The sequence below is a fragment of the Labeo rohita genome, chromosome 23 (genome assembly GCF_022985175.1).
Source record: "Labeo rohita strain BAU-BD-2019 chromosome 23, IGBB_LRoh.1.0, whole genome shotgun sequence".
Taxonomy (NCBI): domain Eukaryota; kingdom Metazoa; phylum Chordata; class Actinopteri; order Cypriniformes; family Cyprinidae; genus Labeo; species Labeo rohita.
Window position 1 is genome coordinate 3,269,532 of NC_066891.1, and position 22,851 is coordinate 3,292,382.

The 22,851-nt window shown below is 39.2% G+C and overlaps 2 protein-coding genes across 2 annotated transcripts; one reads left to right on the plus strand and one right to left on the minus strand.

Annotated features, from left to right (window-relative positions):
• The first annotated feature begins 345 nt into the window (after nucleotides 1-345).
• Nucleotides 346-1,129, plus strand: LOC127154896 (synapsin-1-like). The gene is made up of 2 exons (XM_051096778.1): nucleotides 346-719; nucleotides 937-1,129. The coding sequence occupies exons 1-2, from the start codon at nucleotides 346-348 to the stop codon at nucleotides 1,127-1,129; spliced, it is 567 nt and encodes a 188-aa protein (XP_050952735.1).
• Nucleotides 1,130-9,023: 7,894 nt separating this feature from the next.
• tgm2a (transglutaminase 2, C polypeptide A) lies at nucleotides 9,024-18,801 on the minus strand. The gene is made up of 13 exons (XM_051096862.1): nucleotides 18,640-18,801; nucleotides 17,678-17,857; nucleotides 15,659-15,883; nucleotides 15,400-15,518; nucleotides 15,077-15,205; nucleotides 14,724-14,901; nucleotides 13,394-13,523; nucleotides 11,646-11,749; nucleotides 11,318-11,560; nucleotides 10,448-10,723; nucleotides 10,085-10,245; nucleotides 9,768-9,904; nucleotides 9,024-9,171 (listed from the first exon to the last, which is right to left on the minus strand). The coding sequence occupies exons 1-13, from the start codon at nucleotides 18,647-18,649 to the stop codon at nucleotides 9,024-9,026; spliced, it is 2,040 nt and encodes a 679-aa protein (XP_050952819.1). The 5' UTR covers nucleotides 18,650-18,801.
• Between the last annotated feature and the right edge of the window lie 4,050 nt (nucleotides 18,802-22,851).

Consider the following 22,851-nt stretch of genomic DNA (forward strand, 5'->3'; position numbering starts at 1 on the left):
AAAAAGATAATCTGCTTCCATACCTGCTGACAAAAAGAGAAAACAACAGAAGACACAACAGCAGAGAAACTGCAGCAACAACCAACATCTATATGAATCACAGTGTATACTAAATGTTAAATGTTATTGTGCAGCACACATAACTAATATTACAAAATGTGTTTTGAAGCGACAGCAGATCAAGACAGTGTGTGTCTGTGAGCACCTGTTTTTACACCAATGTGAATGCTTGTGTGTACACCTGTGTGCACACCTGTGTGTGTGTGAGCGCGTTTGTGTTCATAAGGTTCTTCTATGTAAATGTTTAATAGTGTGTGTGGGGAACCGCAGCCCCGCCCGCAAGGTATGAAGCAGACATGGGGAGACCCGGGCCCCGAACATCCGGAGGCCCCCTGGCACGAGAGTCCCAGGAGAACCACCGCAGAGAAAACCGCGGCCCCCACCCAGAAAAGGGCAGAGGAGAGCCCGGAGGGGGATCATCCGGCAGCCACCATGCAGACGTCCCAGGGGGCCGCGGCGGCAAGCCCGCAGGCTCCGCCGGCAGCCGGCCACACCAGAGCAGACCGGCCCCTGGGCCCGGCGATCCAAGGCCCCCCACCCCCTAGCCAGGGCCCAGCAAAGCCAGGAGGGCCAGGCCCCGCCAAGCGACCGCCGAGAGTGGGCCAGCGCTCACCCGAGCATCCCGCCCGGAGCGAGTCCTCCACCGGCAGGGCGTGGTGGTGGGGTGGGGGGGCCTGAGATGATGAGTGAGATGGAGTTTAAGGCCTAACCTGCCACATGGACATAGACAAACAGGCACACATATACTCAAGCATACGTTCCCACCCTCATGCACACAACAAATATTCACGCACTCGCCCCACATGTAGACACACAAAAATGGACACGGTACCCACAATCACACTCCCCATTTGTACTCTATACTCCTGGATCCAGGCACCACTACCCCCAGAGGGGCAATCAGCGCCAGCTCCCGGAGCTGAACCCCCTTCACTCTGGCGTGGAGACAGGAAGACCACCCCGGTTCCCCGCAGCAGCAGAGAAGACCACCAGCCCAGACCCCGACCGGATGGCCAACTCGTCCTCACAGCCCCCAGCCCTGGACAGAGAACAGAGAACAGGGGTGTGAGAAAAAAAAAAAAAAAAAGGAAGACCCCATGCCTCACCTCACCCGCTCAAATGTAGTGTTGGTGTGTGTTGTTCTAAAGTGCTTTAAACATGGGCACTAGTTAAACACTGGTTAACCAATGAGTTAAGGAACTATTTCTACCTTAAAATTACTTTAATTTGTTTCATTGTTAAATTAAATAATATATTTTTACATACACAGACCACACAGAAGCTCCTTTGTTATAACAGAAATTATTTTTTCCCGGAGTACATATTCTAAATATATGACACTACTGTACATATTACAGAGCTTATTTGTTGTTTTTGTTAAATAGAAACTTGTTCACAGTTATAAAATACAACAGAATCAAAGTATATTTTTATGAGTGAAAATGGAAAAGGTAACTACATCAAATCTCACAAAAGTATCATCAGCACACAGAAGAAGCAGCTCTTTTCTGAGATGAGCAGAACCTCAAATGTTCAACAAGAAATACAACAGTGGCGATTCCCAACAGACCAGACAGAACCAAACGAATCAGAGCCTCGGTGATGCCACAGTGATCCAGACAAACTGAAAGAGAATAGACTTATTCATAAACGTCTTCTGTGTGCTATTAAATGTCTCTGTGAAAATGCTGCACAAAGGTTATTATGGCAGAAAAAGAGGTCTCATACCTTCCTGTCGTGGGCAGATGTCTTTCATGTGAAGACGGACGGTTTTGTTGTTCACTGGATTTGCAGCAGTACAGCTGTAGGTCTCTAAATCATTATAATGAAGCTCTAATGGTAAACTGAGGTTGATGCTGAGATCAGGATTGCTGGTCTGATTCAGCATTTCACTCCCTTTATACCAAAAGATAGACACGTCTCGATCATTTTTCACAGTGCAGTACACAGAGCATATTTCCCCCATTTCCTGTTGTGTACCTGAAATAAATTAAAGCCATTAGTGGCATTTCTACTGCTAACATAATTTACAAAAAGAGTCCCACACACTGCATTGTGTTAAAACTACTCAAAGGGATTTAATCATTGTTGAAGAAGTTTTGGAATCATTTAATGGAAGCTTACTTACACATTGGAATAAAAACAAAAATCTTTTTGTAGGACTTATTTTCCCTGAACATTTTTCTCAGAATTCTAAATTTACATCTCACAATTTTGACTTTTTTTCTCAGAATTCTAAATTTATGTCTCACAATTCTGACTTTTTCCTCAGAATTCTACATTTACATCTCGCAGTTTAGATTTTTTTCTCAGAATTCTGCATTTTCGTCTCACAATTCTGACTTTTTTCTCAGATTTCTACATTTACGTCTCACAATTCTGACTTTTTTCTCAGAATTTGAAGTTTGTTTCTCACAGTTCTTAGTTCCTCCCAGAACTCCAAGTTTACACCTCACAATTCAGATTCATTTTCAATTCATTTTTTTTATTTATGTCTCATAGTTCTGACTTTTCCCTTAGAATTCTAAGTTTACATCTTGCAATTTAGACTTTTCCATAGATTGTAAGTTTACATGTTGTAATTCTGACTTTTATCGCAAAATTCTTGCAGTTCTGACTCTTTTTTTTTCAGAATTCTAAGTTTACTTCTGAATTTTTTTTCTGAATCTCATAATTCTGACTTTTTTCATCAGTTCACATCTAGCAAATCAGTGTTTTGTTTTGTTTTGTTTAATACTGAAATGACATACACATTCAGAATTGCAAGATGCTATTGAAAGTTATAATCTCAATTCTATGAAAAAAGGCCGAATTATAAACGCACAATTGAGTAAATTGTAAAGTCCATGGTAAATTGTATTATTACATATAGAAATCATAAAGACAGACCTGTCGATTGTTGAACACTAACTGATGAGCTGCTCATGATGGCAGGTACAGAGACAGGTGCTTTAAGACAAAAGCAAACATGCACATCACCTTAAAGTCATATCTCCTTAAAAGAGGCCAGATTTGCAGTGAAATAATCACTATGGAACCAAATCACTTATAATCATACTTTAATTTTTCAATAGAAGTTACAGCTGTAACTTACCAAAAACATGAACTTTGTATTTCCGTCCTTTGATGTCTGTGTTGATAATGACTAAGGCTTCATACAGTCCAGATTCATTTGTCCTGATGTCCGTAATGGTTAATATCCCCATGTTTTGGTCTAACAGCACTCTACCTGTGAATCTCATGTCATAATGAGTGTAAATTTTCCCTTGATGCATCTGTGCAACACGAGCATTTTGTCTCCCACTTTGAAATGTCCACAGTATCTGAACATCTCCCTTTAGATCTTCAAGTCCAGGATGCAGATTGAGAACACCTCCCTCCATCACCTTAACTGTTTCAACATCATCAACCTCTCCAGCAACTGAAACAATATGAAAACAGGTTAATTGTACAGGTTAATAAATTAATAATATGTTATTGACAATTATGGTTTGAATTTCAACACCTGTTGAATATCAATGGTTTGATGTTCTGGGTAACCAGCAGTTCACCACATAACACACTGTGGTTGACACAAACCAAACAAACCTGTGTTTAATATAGTCTGGGCCATTTATATTTTAATGCATGCATTAATCTTACAGGACCTTTTGAATCACAGATGTGAATTATTTCATCTATATAAAACAGTGCATTTTCATACTGGATTTGTTGAAATCCCCCAAATCCATTGCAGCATGCATGAGGTATATGATTACTATTATAGGATTATTGTTTTTGCAACTGACCTTTGCAACTGACGTTTATAACGTTGTTCATTTTGTCTTCACTATTAGTCAGCTGTTGTGTGGTGATGATAAAAACTCATTTGCTGATTGTCAATGTCATTGAGGTTTGTGTGTTAAGTGTTGTGGTTGATGCACAGAATGTTAGATCCTACAGAGAACTTCATTTCACATTAATTGTCTTAAACAGGTTAAAGCGTGAAGTTTGGTATAATGGCTAAAAATCAAGACTTCCTGACTGACAAACAACTGATTGAACGATGATAAGGTTTTGAATTAAATTCTTCTTTTCATGCATGTTTGTATTGCAATGCTAGCAGGTCTGCGGTTTTGAGAACATACATGATCTAAAGTGGGTTAAAGGAAGTCATTTCAGAGAGTAATGCATGCAAAGGACATAAGTTGTTTCCTTGAAAAATGAAACCAACAGTATAAATGAAAATATGGCCTCTTAACCTCTTTAGTTTAACACATGATGAAAAATTTTGCAAGAAAATACATTTTTAACCTTTCATTAAATTTTTTTCTTTCTAAATTTAGCTTTGTTTGAATGTAAAGAGACACAGTATAAGTTGGCAGGAAATGGTTATCAGTGTTTACACTAAGGTGACTTTTGAAATATTAATAATACTTAATTTTTTTTTCTGATTTGTGGATGTCATGGCAACATCAAGGAAGCACTTCCACTATTTAGCTCATTTATTCTAAATTCAAATAAATACAAAGCAATGACTATAACAAAGAACAGTCAGAACATTTATACAGTATATTTACTCTATATTGTTATAGCTTAGATTTGTTATAAATATAGCATTTACTAAAGATCAGAAATCAGTAAGTTCATGGTTATGCAAGTCATAAAAAAATGTTTGCATTTTCACACAAAAGTTTATGCAAGTCAATTAAGGATTGTTCATACAGGCATGGAATTTTCATTTGTACATTTTTAAACCTTTTGTATTGATGACAATTAAAGACAATTCCATTTGCCTAACTTTAAAAAATAAATATAATATAATGAATCTTACCCTCCACACAGATGAAATATAAGATGAAAGCCCACATAATGATGAATGTATTTGTTAATATTTGTTGAATGTAGTTGTTGCTCTATTGATGATGCACCTGAAACTCAACAGAGCAAATGGAGTTTTGAGGAAGTGACCTGCAAAGAAATCAGTTGCATGGCTTCAAACACAAGATAGCAGTGCTGTACTGAAAACTGACTCTCAAATACAGGTCCAGTCCGCTCACCTTTATAACAGAGGGACAATACAATAGAACTGTTTGGCAAAGATTTATATTTAAATGAATTAAGAAAATTACTAAGCCTACATTTATTATATTTAATTAAATGCATTTGTTAGTTTTTTCTTTTTTTATAATTCTTTTGTTTTTTTATGACTCAATTTCAGTAAATGAGAAAAAAATAAGCCTAATATAAATATTAATTAAAATATAAGACTAAATTAAATAAATATATTAAATTTAATTAAATAAATAAACACGTCTAAATACTATAAATCTTATTAAATATAAACTATGCAATTTGTTAAATATAATTTCAAATAAATTTGTGTTTTTTATTGATTTGGGGGAAAAAAAAGTCGAAGGCCGGAAAGAAATTAGAGTGGGCAAAAAAAGTGCACAAATAAGTTACGTAACACGTGAGAACCGTTTCTAGCTCTCTGCAGGATTTTTTGCCGTCTTGTAGATCGTGAATGGATTTTATCGTTCGTTTGTGAGTACACACTTTCTTCCCATCAAAGCATGCTAAGGCACATAAGCCGGGGGAATTGCTAACGTCCGACTATATATTTAGATTATTATGACTTTGTTTCTATTTGCTTGTGAGTTAATTTTTATCATATAACGAAATTCATTAAGAGTTGCAGTTAGTATGAACTTAAGGTTATGTTACACATAAAGTCTACCGCAAATTGTTGCTTATTCAGCCTTCCGTTAAAAAATTCCAGAGGAGGTTTTTGTTTATTTTGAAGGTAATTTTGAAGTAAACCATTTGACATTATGAGAACTGATTTACAGTTTTATCACTTGTAATATTTGTAAATAAAAGGACATTTATTAGAAATTTCAATATTTATTTAAATGATGGTTCAGTATGCATTGTTTTGGTCTACCTAGCTTTTTATGTAAACATTTTGGACATAGATGAGATCCTTAGTGAGGACTTTTCAGTTTTATGTCCAGTTTTATGTATATATATTTACATCATAAAATAACGTTTATTTTAAAGTGTATAAAATTTATTTATTTATTCATTATCATTGGTTCTTGTGATCTTAATATGACATGTTTGAATATGCCCAAAGGTGAATGGGGTTTAAGGGCATTGCAGATATCAGGTGCGCATGACCATCATTTGATTTATTATTGAATGCTGTTTCTAGATGTTAAATGTTCAGGTGAAACCACAGGCTTTGAGTTGAGAGGTATCCAGGTTGTGATGTTGAAATATTATACAACACACTTGTTATTGACACAGTTGTCACGATAGACCACAATCAATCAAATATACAAGTACACCAAACGAAATGACTGGAAACTATGTAAATTGTGCAGAAACCTGAACTCTCTAATCTCTTGGTTTGGTTGCATGTTAGTTGTTTTAAGGGGTCTGACTTCATTTGGTGGATGCAGGATGATTTCATTTGGCATTTGGTTGATGTAAAAGCAAATCTTGTAGAGCCACATGTTCATTAAATGATTCTCTTTATTGGTATATTTAGTACTTATTTAATATAAATATAATAAATATAATGAACACATAATGAGCTACATATAACTGGTATACTAAGAAAACAGTATGTTCAGGTCCTTTCTGATTCAAAGTACAGCAGATCTGCTAAATCTCTTAAACACTACTACCAGACAGGCTTTTGTAAATGGATTGAAGGGAATGTTCTCCCAAAAATCATCTTTTACTAACCCTCATGCAATTTCAGAGCTGTATATATTTCTTTCTGTCTAAAAATATCTAATATTTAAGTCATTTGCATCCAATGCTGTTTAGAACCCATGTCTTCAAAATATGCTTTTGTGTTCTGCAGAAGAAAGAAATCCAGGTTTAGAATGACACAATCATATCTGATAGTTTTCACAAGAAAAACAATTTTGTTTGTCTATTGCTTTTTGCAACACCAAAATACAGGAAGCGCCTCTAACAAAAGGGGAGTTTTCCAACTCTTTTGAGGTAGAGAAAAGGATGCACAAAACCTGAAAAGAGCCCAATACATGAGGCCCCAGACCAGGACAAAAGAAACCTGTTTAAATCTATAAGATAATAAAGCACAAGAGAAATAATCATAGGACCGTGCATAAGAACTGCAGATGCCAACACAATCCGAATGATCCGAAAAGCCTTGAGTTTGTCTTGATTCACTCCTTGATTCACTTTCCTCTTAAAGTCGTCACCAGGTCCAGGATGCTTCAGAGCCTTCAGGACCATCAAGCAGCTGAACACTTTGATGCTGAAAAAAACAAGCAGTTCTGGCAAAACTAATTGATGAAGTTCAATGATGTTCACTGAAACCATAAAGCTTGAGATGACTATCAGAATCCATCCGATGATGGAAAAGGCGATCCTGTATTTCATGGGTTTGAGCTTCAAGAAGGTCACAGGATAGAGAACCCCTATGTAACGCTCCACACAGATGCAGCTATGAAACAAAGGACGACCAACTAACAGCAGCAGACTTGGAAAGTATATGCCAAACTTGCAATAAGTGCAATTAAAGAAATACTGCTGTATGATAAAAACATAAGAAGAGCAGAAGACGACCTCAACGAGTGCTGCGTTGAAGATAAAGATTTCGGTTGACTGTCCCTGAATCATCTCTTTTATGCTCAGCCACAGGATGTAACAGTTTGCCGGCAGACCAAGAACCACGTTGATGCCGAGAGAGACTGCGATAAAATAGGAGGGTATAACATAGCACAAGCTGGAGTTCACTGAGAAAATTGATGGTTTGCATGTTGAATCATTTGTTTGGTCCCACGTCACCATTTTTTTTTAAATCTATGAGAAAAAGAAAATTGGAGGCAGAGATTAGTGTAGAAGGAAATAATTGTAAAATTAAAAAAAATAAAATAAAAAAAATTATAAAGAATGGTTCTTCACAAGAAAGTGTTCTTAGGTTTTTAAACAGACACATCCAATGCACTGCCAGCTGTGTAGCTACACTCCAGTCGATTGAAGGTGGAACTGATTGTGGTTTGCTTTAAATGCTGCAGAACTGATTCATAGTTTAGATTTATGACTTATTGAGGAGTTTGAGACTTTCTAAGCAGTTTTGCATTGATGAATTATTCAAATTCTGTTTTTCTTACATGAGAAATGCAAATCAAATCATGCAAATGGAAGGCAATTTATTCCAACCACACTTTTGTTTGGAAAGTTAAATAATTGTGTTTACAACAACAGTACAAAAAAATATGAAAAATATTGTGTACAAAAATAATGTAAGTCTATATGTGACCCTGGACCACAAAACCAGTCATAAGGGTCAGTTTTATGAAATTGAGATTTATACATAATAAATAAGCTTTATAAATAAGCTGTCCATTGATGTAAGGTTTGTTATGATAGGACAATATTCGGCCGAGATACAACTATTTGAAAATCTGGAATCTGAGGGTGCGAAAAATCAAAATATTGAGAAAATCGCTTTTAAAGTTGTCCAAATGAAGTTCCTAGCAATGCATATTACTGATCAAAAATTAAGTTTTGATATATTTACAGTAGGAAATTTACAAAATATCTTTATGGAACATGATCTTTACTTAATATCCTATTTTTGGCATAAAAGAAAAATTTATAATTTTGACCCATACAATGTATTGTTGACTATTGCAACAAATATACCAGTGCTACTTATGACTGGTTTTGTGGTCCAGGGTCACATATACTGTTCTGTTCTCACGCTAGACTTATATTGTGCATGCTTGTGTCATGATTTTACTATGAATTCAATTAATTGCACAGCCCTTGTACAATATATTCAGAATCATTTTTTGCAGCAGAACTGGCAATTGAAGAAGAGATTGTATCATTTTCAAATCTTGTGCACATTTTTCATGATGAAATTTCAAAATGATGTCTGACTTCACACAAGTTAACAGAATAGGACCTCACAAGCATAAGTAAAAACAGCTCATTTATTCATAGATGACGAGATTCTCATAGGTCTCAACATTGTTAAGTTTATCACTGGCAAAATCTATCAGTATTTTTCTTTGTCCTGGCAGCTTTGGTGTGAACTCCACTTTGGCAGTGGCAAACACTTTAGGACCAACTGTTCCAACCCTGCCAAGAAGAAAAAAATTGTTACAGCTTTTTGTTTCACATTTTGTGAATTAACAAAACAGCTCTAAACTGATAATAGTATCATAAGCATCTAAAATGAGATCTAAAATGTGCTCCTGCCATCTCTCATAAGTAGCATACAGGACATTCTTCAAATTTAGGATGTTTCTAAGTGGTTGCTATTATGCTTTATTGCTAGATGGATGGATAGATAGGAGTTTGTTGACATGTTAACAGATTGCTTATTGCCATGCAAAAGATGATTAAATACTGCATGCTATTACTGTTTAGTGAATTTATCTTTTATTTTTGTACAAGATCAACACTGTTTTGGTTGTAAAAATGCTGGATTGTTTTACTTAAATTAAAATTTAGACTTTTTTTAAAACTAACTTTAAAGTAGCTTGCAGTCTGGGAGGCTACAATTTCAAAGTAACTTCCCCAATACTGTTGTACTGATGCATTACCACTCCAGAAGTCCTTTATCTGTCTTTTAATCTGATCATGCGATGAGTTGAAATGACACCAGGTATGTCTACTGGAGGAATGAGGGAATGTAGTTTCACACCCCGGTCCTGAGTGATCAGGTGACTTACTCATGAGTGATAGGTTTGCTCTCGGTCAGGTTGGCACCATGTATAGTGAACACACAGTTTTCCAAGGGCTCCGGAAGTGGGTTCTGTAGCGCTATATCTGCTACCAGGTTCCGGCCTACTTTTGGGACACCCAGGATCTGTGGGGGACCAAATTGATTCAGATTAAATATGCATTGGCTGTTTCACTTCCGTAAGCAACTGGAGACTCTTTAGGGATTTAAAGAAAGCCCTAACTAAATTTTGCACAGTATCACCGAGTTAATTTAGTCAAGTCAGCATGCTGTAAATGTAAATTGTGGAGAGAAGCTGAGGTTTACATTGACGATTATTTCAGGACCATCCAGTACGATGGTCTTCTTTGCTCTGTAGAAATCTCGTGTCTCTGCATCAATGAGTAACGCCACCAGTTTGATCATCCTGTCTTGAGTTATAGCTTTGCTGTACTCTGCATACTCCAGTCGAAGAGTTACTTTACCTCCTGAAACATAAAACACAATGAGACAGAGTTAACTTTTTGAATACATTCTTAAAAATAAAGGTTCTTTATTGGCATCAATGGTTCCAGGAAGAAACTTTATCATCCATGGAACCTTTCCATTCCACAAAAGGTTCTTAATAGTGGAAGAAGGTTCTTTAGATTATTAAAATGTTCTTCACACTAAGAAAAACTTGTTCCTCACCTTCAGTCGAAGCTAAATTCATCTCCGTAAACTCGCCCAATCCACAGGTTTCTCCAAGTTTGCCATTGTAAGACACTGCTTGGGCATAGAACATGACCCGACAGGACTTCGTGACCATGGTGTTGTTTTTGAGCTCAGCGTAGACGTCAAAATCAGAGCCGATCTGCATGTCTGGAGTCACTTTAATCCTGATGTGTAAACCAGGTTCCTCTCCTGCCTGTGCCAGTTTGTTGTGATGATTTGCCTTCTCATAAACCCTTCTCTCCTCTTCAGAACCTGGACAGAATACAGTGTTTATCATGTCATGTGCACTGAAATGTTAATATCACAGTATATTGGTAACAGACAATGCTCCTTCCTACCCTATCCTACAGAAATGACCAGAAGCCGTCATGTTTTGGAAGCAGGTGTCTCTATCAGGCTTTTTAACTAGCTTCACTAATAAATCCTTTGCTAATACAAGCTAGACCAGCGCCAAACTACTGACAACTAGCATAAACCAACTTGGACCAGCATGCTGTTGTTTTTTGGGCCTTTAGAACTAATAAGAGTTTAACAGGATGGATGCTCCTACGATAACCTATAACGGGGATAGGGTCCTGGAGTTCCAATGACCTGCAGAGTTTAGTTCCATCTCTAATCAAACTCATGTGAACAAGCTAATCAAGGTCTTCAGGATTACTAGGGCTGCAGGCAAGTTTTCTTGAGGTTGGAGTTAAACTCTGCAGGATATCGGCACTCCAGGACTGACGTTGCCTATCCAAACCTAGAATTAAGTGACTTTTAGTCATAGTTTATGGATTCTCTTTTGGGAATATCAACCTAGATCCTTAACCATGAATGACTGAAGTACTCAGAATGCATCTCTACCCTCTGGATACTTGTAGTTGTGCGTAATGTCCTCTCTGTCATCTCGACCCACTGCTTTGGTGCTGATGGATTTCCCAACCTCCGTAGTGGATCCGCCCATCTTAAACACCCTTCCATCTCTCAGTTTGATGTATTCCACCACATCAGCGTTCACCTCGGCGTACACGAATGGGACGTCGTATTTGAAAGTGAGCTCACCCTCTTTAATGGCTCTCACAGAGGCTGGACCACAACAAAAGATGCCTGAGAGAAGGAGAACAACAGAACTGAGGTACTTCTTCATTGACTCTACTTCTATACTTCTGTCAGACATTGATTATTGGCTCACCATCACTTCTGTGCTGAGGTGTTGGGTCGCTCGCTTGCCAACCCTCGTACCCGAGCGCCAGGTCTGGGCGTGTCATCCAGTTCTCCACCCAAACATGGAAGTTCCTGAGGAAGAACAAGGTATGTTTTTCATATTTGCATTACAGTAGTAATAACAGAAGTTCCAAAAGAGTTTTTGGCAGCAATGCTATAGAAGATCCATTTTGGAATCCACAAAGAACTGTACATATCCCTTTTCCACCAGCATGAACCGGGTGTTAGCTCAGAGCCAGTGCTATTGCCGGTTTGGAGATGGTTCAACAGGCTTGCTAAGAGCTGGTTTTCCATGGGCTAGAGAGCCACCACAGAGCCAGGTCTCATCTTTACTAGCAACTCTAGTGCGGCAGCGGCAAACACAAACACACCAGACTTGCTCAAGATGCATGGTTGTTGAGCAGACTGACTAGCACACAACACCAAAACACAGCAAGAGCAATTGGAGAGCCATCAACCCTTTAAGCTTTTGAATTGCTCTTGTGGTACTTTAACCAGTCCACACACATCCCGAACAAGGCTAATATCAACAATAGTGGATGTTGCATTGCTATTGATGTTCATGGCTTTGCAAAACTACATCGGCATCAAAAAACGGTGAATCAAATCTGTTCATGTTTAGTTGCTGTTTCAAAAATGGCGGTCAAAAGTTTTGTTTGTTTTGTTGGTCACAGTTACCCCGCCCCCAGCCTCTGATGCAAGCAGTTCTTCAGAGATTGTCTTGCTATAGGGAGATGAGAGGGTCTGTATTACTTACTATTGGAGAAAATGTAACTGCTAACTTGGATCATGTGTCCTTTAATAACCCATCACATTACAGCCTTGACGTTATTGAATTTAAGAGTTGTCGACATTCAATCTGTGCCCAAAGCTGAATCCCACCTGTCGCAAGAAGTCAGTGTCTTCTCTTATAAAACAGCATTTTTTCATAGTAAGCTCTACAAATTTTTCAATCCAAAAGTATTGTTTAGTGTAAAACATATTGAAGATTAGTAGATAGGCTGTTGATTCATTAAATGATAAGCCATTTTCTCTAAAAAGCTGTTTATTCAGCATAGTAAAGCTTCTCCTCCATTGACATCTATTCAAAAAAAACTGCCTCTGGTCTCCTTTCCCACATACTGCCAGACTGGAAGCGTTAGCTTTAGCTGTTACACTTTTCTGGCTAGGTTGCAGGCTTGCCATCTAGTGGCTTTGGGTTCGCTCTTCTAGATCAGGGGTGCTCAACCCTGTTCCTGGAGATCTACCTTCCCGCAGAGTTCAGCTCCAACCCTGATCAAACACAAATGAACCAACTAATTAGGATCTGAAGGAACACTTGATAATTACAGACAGGTGTGTTTGATCAGGGTTGGAACTAAACTTTGCAGGAAGGTAGATCTCCAGGAAAAAGGTTGGGTGCCCCTGTTCTAGATCAACACTTTTTCTGGTTAAGAGATGGTGCTTTGGGTGTCGAAAGACAAAAAAAACTTTTTGAAACTAGACTCTGGCTCTTAACCAGCATTCAAACTGCGTTGGTGGAAAATGGGGTATCAGTGAACAGTTCTTAAATTTTTTGAAGAACATTTGAATAATCTGAAGAACCTTTACCCACTATAAGGAACCTGTTGTGCAATGGAAGTGTTCTATGGATGTTATCTCATGGAACCAAAGATGCCAATAAAAAATTAACTTTATTAACTTTATCTTGTTTAATTTTGGCTTCACAATGCATACCATATGGAGTCGTCAGCAATGTTCTCATCAAATTCATTGTAGAAACGCTCCATTATTAGGTCTCCATTGCTGTCACGTGCTGATCCAAAGTTAGTGACGACTCTGCATGGGATTCCCAGAGCTCTGGACACTGGAACATGAATCAGACACAAAATTGAGATCTGGTCCTGTCATATCTGATACAGGGGTGTTTCTAGCCTTTCATCAGTACTGGGACACAGGTCTCCCATCAATAGTGTGCCCATATTTTGATAGTCCTTTTAAATCCTGGATATAAATTTATAAGTTTGGATATAAATGGATATAAATTGTCTTTGCCTTTGTCCCACAGTTGTTCACCAGCTGCAAGCTCAATAAAGAGCTGCTTTGTCATTGACAAATGGCAGTTTGCTAGTTAGTAAAGGATGAATCAAACTGAATAGTGTTTTCACAATGCAACATCAATTGGCGATATAGACGGCATTGAACTCAACAATGAGGAGTTCAGATGCTTTGTATAGGTTTCTAAGTGTAAGTACTGGTACTTCTGATTGGGCTGAGACTGGAATTTAGCGAGTTTGAAGTAAAAGTATTTGATGGATGTATACTTTGTGTCAGGAACTCTTCAAATATTTTGCTGATTATTGCTGCAAAAAATGGTCAATTATTGTCATGTTTTGGGCCATGTTTTTTCAAATCATGGAGCAGAGTGCAACAAACTGCCTGAGGAACAAAAGGTGTTTCGTCGGCCAAATTGAACCAGGATTTCCATTGCAAGAATCTTGACAACATTTGTGTTTGTTCATATTATTTCCAGTCAGGCAGGTGAAATATTAGGCTAATATCTTAACTAATGCTGCTGGTACTTATCTTTACCACCTCTTAACTTTAGTTTGTCAAAATTGTGTCCTTTCCTGCTTACTAAGTCCTTCTCTATATGATTTAGCAGCTTCCTTGCTTTTTTTCATGGGTTAGACAGCATAAATTAGCAAAACAATGTATTCAGTAGTACATTAACCGTGAAATCGAAGCTGTTGTTTACATCCAAGTATTGCCAACATGGCTGCACATCTGGGTAACCGACCAAATCGTGACGCAAGTGCAAACCCTCTATTGTAAACAATTTCAGACCTTTTTGCAAAAGACCAACTACTTAAAAAGAGTGATTCATTCTAATGTCTGGCACCACTAGTTTTAAACAACGGATAGAAAACAGACCAAAATGAACACAAACAAATCTCAGAATTTTCCATACTGTTGAAAAACACAGTAACACAATGCATCTTCTTGCTAATTGGTTGAGTTACTGTTAATAGATTCATGATCATTTTTGCAGAAGGTATTGAATCACCTGTGCAGGCAACAGCTGTGAACACCCAGCACTGCCCGTAACGCACCGCCCTGCAGCCGTCATTACTCCACTGATGCAGAATTGAGCAGCTGTCTTTCCATACAGTGGGCTTCACGCTGTCCTCATAGTCACCTGACCAGCTACCCACCAGAACTCCTTTATCACCTAGACTGTTGATCTGGGCAATGCAAGACAACATAATGGTGAATTTTACACTTGAAAGCAACTTTAATATTTTCTTCAGTGCATGTAAAAAATGTTATGCTGCTAGAATACAACTAGATCATGTTGTTTAACTCTCAAAATAAACAGAATATGATAGCTTTGAATAATTTTTGAGGGCTGTTACTAACCATGGCACTGAGGACTCGAGTCACATAAATGGGGTTTCTCCTCTCAGAACAATCCAAAGCTGCGTCACTTATGTAGTTTGGACTTTCATCTAAAATCTGCAAAGAGATGTCCAGTATGCCAGGCTCGAACTGTGGAAACCCAGAAATCAAACATGTCAGTGAAGCATAGATGCTTTGGAAGCTTATACCGTCTGAATGTTTTATTGGTTACTTGGACCACTAAAATGTTTGTATTAAAGGAAGCCAATTATGCATTTACGGTAGCTTCTAATTAATTGATTGCTACTGTGAAGCAATCATGGAGATGTTTCAAGAAGCAGCACCTGTCCAAAAGTCCATGGTAGGACCGTGATACGTTTGGGTACACCGCGGTAGATCAGGCCGTCCTGAGAGAGGACGAATTCCTCCTTTTCAGCTTCACTTGCCAGATACACAGAGTCCTCTGAAACAACCAGCACAGATTGAAAATATTAATTTGTTTGTGCTTGTTAGATTATAATAAAAGTGAAAGTAAGTTTTGGATATATCCATTTGCTGTAAATGTGTTTCTCAATATTGGTCTCCAATGACAAAACAGCTTACGTTTGCACCAGGGGTTAAAAAGCAGGACAAACTCTCCCAGACTAACTCCTTCTCCCTGATCCAGGATCAGTTTATAGACCCCTATAGGAGCATTTGGGTGTGAGCACACGGTCAGAGATACAGTGCTGTCAGATGTCTCTGCTGTGGCGCTCCAGTTTGATCTGGAGATGAATTTACTGAGGCTGAATTTGGCTTTGGTTTGTGCATCCACTGAGGGTATGGGACCTGGAATCCAACAGAAAGTAATGAATGGATAACAAGTATCTTAAATGTGACATACACTTTTGAAGCCTTTACATCATGTTGCTAATAATATTCTTGTGAATGATCTAATGAGTGTGTGCAGCATTACTTTCCTCCCTTTCAGCACTGTAAATCCTCTAAATGCAGGAGTAACTTCACTGTCTTGGGACGTGCCGTTATTAAACCAGCCCTGATTTATTGTAAGTATAGTAATTAGTAATTTAAAGTCATTTAAGAATGAAAGTGAAACAAGTCTTAATGCTCTTCATGCATGTTACTGGTGATTTATCAGTGCATGTTATTCATAAAAAAAAAAACAAAAAAAAAAAGCATTTGTCACAATTGTCATTATATTCATTAATAAAATTATTCTTTTTCAGCTGACATCACCAAACCTTTGTGGTGGATGCCTATTGTGATGATCTAGGTATGAATTTTGTTCATATACTGTTCATTCACATTTTTAATTGTGTTGGTTGCCAGTTTATTATTGTTTCTTGTAGGTGTTCAAACTGCACTACCACCATTATACTAGATACTGTAGCTACACAGTCTCTCACGGTTTCCATTAACAGCCATTCAAAGATATGTAACAATTAATTTTTCTGCAAACAACATTTAAAATATAAGTGTTTATTATATTTTCTTTTTTTGTAGCTTTAAATGCCATATGTATTTATTTGTATTAATTATACTACCAGTCAAAAGTTTTTGAACAGTAAGATTTTTAATGTTTTTTTTTTTTAAAGAAATTTCTTCTGCTTACCAGGCCTGCATTTATTTGAGCCAAAGTACAGCAGAAGCAGTAACATTTTGAAATATTTTTACCATTTAAAATATCTGTTTTCTATTTGAATATATTTTCAAACGTAATTTATTCCTTTAATTTATTTCAAAGCTGATTTTTTTTAAGCGTCATTACTTCAGTGACATGATCCTTCAGAAATCATTCTAATATTCTGATTTATGCTCAAAAAACATTTATTAGTAGTATTGTGCTGAAAACAGCTGAGTAAATGTTTTTCAGGTTTCTTTGAATCGAAAGTTCAAAAAAAAACATTACAAAAAATCTTACTGTTCAAAAACTTTTGACTGGTAGTGCATATTTTAGTAGCTGTAAACGCCATATGTACATAATTATATTATATTTAAAAAGGTTCAGATGCCATGTGTATTTAATCACTTTAATTATATTTTTTTGTAGTAGTAGATGTAAATGCCATGTCTCATAACTGTGTTTTGAATAATTTTATTGTAATTATATTTTGATTATATAAATTTGATTTTTGTAGATGTAAATGCCATGTCGCCATGTGCTAAAATATAATACATTTTAATATATACATTATATTTATATATATATATATATATATATATATATATACATACATACATACATTTTTTTTTTGTTTAATAAAATAAAACTAAATTAAAAATGTATCTCTAATTCTTAATGGCTATCCCATCCATGGAGCAACGGAGTGACAGTATTTTTTCCCCCAGATAAAGTAATAAAGTAGTTTTAGCATCTACCATCAGGGACTATTACTTAAAATAACCAGCTGAAGTCACAGTATCATGTCAGATCATGTGACCTTTACTTTCTGCACTTCCATAAGTTGTTGCTGCATTTAGTTGCTTAAAAGTTATATCTGCTCAACTGTTGCATCGCCTGTGGCTGCTATCACTCATGATGTTAGGATGCTTTAGTATGGTTTGTATATGTAGTTGCATGCTTTATGTAAAGTCTGAAAAGGATTGAAGAGATTTAGTAACCTGTTTGAGTGATGAAGTTGATATTGTCCCCATTTTGAAAGTGAGTTCCTGGTTGCAGGTAAAGCGTGATGGTGAACGGCTGTCCTCTCCTCACGATCAGTCTGTCCACACCGTTCAACAGCGTGTGGTGATTGGTGTTGTTCACCTCACACCCCAGATCAATGTGTTCAATCTCCACCACTGTGAAGAGAAGAGACACAAAACATCCAGTCAAAAAAAAATTGTTCTTGCTTAGTATTTCAGTCTTGTTTCCAATACAAATATCTAAATATTCTTAAATCAAGATATAGTTACTTGAGGCAAAATGACATCGGTCTTGTTTTCTGAAAAATGTATTGAAATTAAGTCACTCAAAAAAAAAAAAAGTGGTTCAAAAATATAAACTTTTGTTCATTTTGCTACCCAAATAGTGTATCTTTTTGCAATGAATTTGTAACTTTCAGTAGCAAACCACTTGCTGCTGTTTAAGCGTTTCTATTTTTGGCACATGACCCATAAATGCTTGACCAACATGTGAGGAATCAGAATGAATGGGTTTGCATGCTCTTCACTGGACAGGAACATAAAGCACCGCTAGAAACGGATGCAAAGGGTGTCTAAGTCACGCTTTAGCATTTTGACCTATGAAGCTGTAGATATTTTAAACAGATAAACACCACAGTCACAAGTGATGGTGCAAGAGCAGCAATATTGTAGAAGAAAGCTGTTGAGCATTTAACAGTATTTCAGCCTTGAGGCAAACATTTTTAAGGTATTGCAATGCAATTATCTGTTTGATTGATAAGTGAGGTAAAGAAACACTTTCAAATGCTTCAGATATCAGATTTCTATAATGCTTAACCTTGAAACACATGTACGCAAAGAACTGTCCATTTGCTTTTCCCATAAATAATTTCTCATGCAAATGCACCACAAAAACATGCTTGTATTTGTGGCTAAAACAGCCATTAAGGCGATCCTACCTTTGTCCATCGTCTCAGGCGGTAATGCTCTGCGTGTGACTCGTGTTGGGTGTCTTCAGCTGGTGTTGGGGTCACTGGAGAGATATTTCGGGCATTGCGTCCTAATGTTACGGTGGTGTCAGGGGACGTACTGTAGACTTTGAACACCGGCTCTTATTTATGACAGTTCCTGTCTTCCACCAAAGAGCGATGGCATTAAATCACATTACAGCATGCCATGTTACATGAGTCTATTTCTGATGAAGAGTCTCTGTGGGGTTATAGAAGCACATTTAATTATGATCTGTATAGATATGCATCCCTGTACATGTGTGCTTACAACTGTAAAGTTGTTAATTAGAGAGTCACTTTCCTTGGTCAGTTTTGGCTCTGAAAGGATTTTTCCTCGAGAGGTTTCTTCATGTGTTGTTGGTGTGCTTGACGTACAGTATTGTCCCCACAATAACAAAATAGAATGTTTTGATACTATTAAGTTGTTTTTTAAAAAGTTCTGAACTTCCAGCTTAAAATTTTAAAAACATTAGGGAACGTTCCATTTGTTCCATGTTATGAACATTATGGGAGTGTTACTTTTGAATGTTTGTAGAACATTTTGAAACGTGTAGTAAAGTTTAAAAAAACTTTAGATTAAGATCCAACTACAAATTTTTCAGAGGAAAAAAACACTCAGTGAATTATGTATAAACACCATTTTTGTGCTTTAATGTTTTAAGAGCAATATTACAGACAAGATAGCTTTAAATGACCGTTCTGGCATTGGGTTGGACCTTCACTGTAGTGAAGGTAGTTTGTAATTTAGATCACTGCAAAATGTGTAGTACATCAGGTAAGTAGCTGTTTGGATGAGTGCTTGTTTACTAGAACTTTCTTTAGATATTTTAACTTATTCATTTACAAGACGCTGTTTAAAGCAATCTGTATAATGTTAATTGTAACAGTGTTGTTGTCAACTGAAACTATTTTCAGAAATGGAATTAAATCTGAAATAAAATATTAATATTAAATACTTTAAATTTAACTAAGTGAAATACATTTTAGTTGATAAAGTGAAATTATTAAAACTAAAACAAATAAACATGTTAAAACAAAAACAAATAAAAATGACAAACACTAAAAAATTAATATGAAAACTGAAAATACAAGCAAATTTAAAAATTAATACATTCTCTAATAGTATATAAATAATACGAAAATACCATTGCATAGCTGTTTATCTGACTAGCAAAACAAGACAAAAAAGCAATAAAAGTTTAAATTGAAGTACTACAATTACTACATACTTCTAAAAGCTAAATACAAATAAATATATTTAAAGCAAAAACAAAAAAGACAAGCACATAAATTTACTAAAATTTAAAATGAAAACTGAAAATATTAAATACTATAATAGATGCAAATATTTCTAAAATAAAAACATTTTTTTTCTTTTTTTATTTATAAAGAAGACACATCAAAGCACATTTTAATTATCTTTTATTTATTATAAATCTTTTAAATAATAAAATACAGTTTTCTCTCTCCTCTGAGGTACTGATACACGGTATATTACTGTTACACGGAGTGAGGGACGAGAGGCGAGCGGATCCATATGCAAGCCTTTATTGGGATGAGACAAAGACATGGTCGTACAGGCAAGGTCGAGACGGGAGCAAACAGGAATAACAAAGGCGATCGAGAGAATAATCCAGATAACAAGAGCGATAATCCAAGGCAGGCGGCTAGACAGACGTAAACGAAAGAGCAGGCGAGAAGTCAAAAACACGGGAACCAGAAACCAGGGAACGCTAACACAACAACAATACAATCTAACAATCCGTGACTAGCATGGAAAGTCCGGGGCTTTTATAGCGCCGCTGATTGGTCGTGGGTCAAGTGTAATGGCTGATGGGAAATGTAGTCCGGGGTGTGGTGCAACAGTCTGTGTGTGAAAGGGCGAGAGTGACATCTGGTGGTGAGCGGACAGCGGGACACCGACCAGATTCGTGACATAGCCCCCCAAGGAGCGGCTTCCAGACGCTCCAACAGAGTAACAGTCCAGGGAAGCGGTGGGGCGGGAGTGAGACAGGGCGAGGGCTGGAGGGCCAGGTTCCTGCGGAGGACCCGGTGATTGAGGCAGGACTGGCAGAGCAGGAACCCTCCAGGGTGGGGCCGGAGGCGGAGCAGGAGGCACAGGAGACCTCCAGGGCGGAGCCGGAGGCGGAGCAAGCGACGCCAGAGCCCTCCAGGGCGGAGCCGGAGGCAGAGCGTGAGGCGCGGGCGCCCTCCAGGGTGGAGCAGGAGGCGCAGGAGCCCTCCGAGGCGAAACAGGAGGCGGAGCAGGAGGTGGAGCAGCCCTCCAGGGCGAAACAGGAATCTGCGTCACGGTCTGGGACCTGGGGATAGCAGGGACAGAGGAGGCAGACAGAATAGGAGAAGGCGCAGCAGTCCTCCGGGCGGAACAGGAGGTGGAGCAGGAGGTGCCGCAGCCCTCCGGGGCGGAACAGGAGGCACCGCAGCCCTCCGGGCGGAACAGGAGTCTGCGTCCTGGTCTGGGACCTGGGGAAAGCAGAGACAGAGGAGCCAGACAGAATAAAGGGAGAAGCAGAGAGTTCAAAGGGAAACGCCCCCTCCATAGGAGGTTCTACAGCAGACGCTGACACCTCTGGAGGCATTGGCGCAGCTTCTCCGACGGGGAAGGCCTCTGGAGCCGACTTGAGACCAGACGGGACCTCTGGAGCAGACTTGAGACCAGACGGGGGCTCTGGAGCAGACTTGAGACCAGACGGGGGCTCTGGAGCAGACTTGAGACCAGACGGGGCTCTGGAGCAGACTTGAGACCAGACGGGGGCTCTGGAGCAGACTTGAGACCAGACGTGACCCCAGAAGCACAATGTGCAGCCCACACACACCAGATGGCAATAGCCATTAAGGGTAGAGCAGCAGCGGGAGGTTGTGGTGGGTCCAGGGCGCTGGCTATCCCGATAGGCTGTGGTCTTGGGATGTCAGACGAGATGTGACTTGACTTGGGGTCTGGTGTGACTTGACTTGGGGACTGGGCATGACCTGACTCTGGGCCGTCAGACGGGTCATGGTAAGGCTCTGGGTGGCCAGACGAGACGTGGCTTGAGTCTGGGCCGTCAGGCGGGGCGTGGCTTGAGTCTGGGCCGTCAGGCGGGGCGTGGCTTGACTCTGGGCCGTCAGGCGGGGCGTGGCTTGACTCTGGGCCGTCAGGCGGGGCGTGGCTTGACTCTGGGCCGTCAGGCGGGGCGTGGCTTGACTCTGGGCCGTCAGGCGGGGCGTGGCTTGACTCTGGAACAGCCGCCTTGACATTGCTCGACTTGGAAGCTTGACTGGACCTGGAAGCTTGACTGGACTTGGAAGCTTGACTGGACGCTGAAGCTTGACTGGACGCTGAAGCTTGACTGGACGCTGAAGCTTGACTGGACGCTGAAGCTTGACTGGACGCTGAAGCTTGACTGGAGACGGAAGCTGCATTATGACAGGACCTGACAACTAGGCTTGACTCACGAGGATCTGCAGAGGCCTGGCTTGCTTCAGGAATAACAGCTGTAACGTGACTTGGCTCAGGGACGACAGCTGTGACGTGACTTGGCTCAGGGACGACAGCTGTAACGTGACTTAACTCATGAGGAACAGCTGTGACTTGGCTTGACTCGTGGAGAACAAGAGCTTTGGTTTGACTTGACTCTGTTGTTTGACCGGACTTGGAAGCTTGACTTGACCCTGGGGTAGCAGCCGCGACGTGAAGGAGCGCCATTTTAGCTGCCCGTACAGCCATCAGGGGTGAATCCAGCACATGTGCCATCATGATAGGCCGCGATCTTGGGATGTCAGGCGGTACGTGACTTGACTCAGGAACCACGGCTGTGACTTTGCTTGACTCGGGAACTGCTTCAGGGAGGGCGGCCATGATGGGTGCAGACTCAGGAGCAGAAGACATGGCGTGAACTGGCTGTGACTTGACGGAGATGTCCTGAGCAGGCTGTGGTTTGGCTGACGTGGCGTTAGCGGGCGCCGGCCTGACTGACGGGGCTTTAGCAGGCGGAGGCTTTGGCGTGGCAACCATCTTGTGCAGTGGCTCTGGCGTGGCAGCCATCTTGACAGTGCTTGGCTCGGGAACGATGACTGTAACTTGACTTGACACAGAAACAGCAGCTGTAATGTTGCTTGACTCAGAAACTTGACTGGACTCAGGAAACAGAGCTGCAACTT

Coding starts and splice junctions, on each gene's coding strand:
- LOC127154896 (XM_051096778.1), top strand. CDS start 346: ATGAAGCAGACATGGGGAGACCCGGGCCCCGAACATCCGGAGGCCCCC. Junction 720..936: donor TCCACCGGCAGGGCGTGGTG/GTGGGGTGGGGG, acceptor TCCTGGATCCAG/GCACCACTACCCCCAGAGGG.
- tgm2a (XM_051096862.1), bottom strand. Junction 15,519..15,658: donor TTTTAACCCCTGGTGCAAAC/GTAAGCTGTTTT, acceptor TGGTTGTTTCAG/AGGACTCTGTGTATCTGGCA. Junction 10,724..11,317: donor CAACTACAAGTATCCAGAGG/GTAGAGATGCAT, acceptor TATTCTGTCCAG/GTTCTGAAGAGGAGAGAAGG.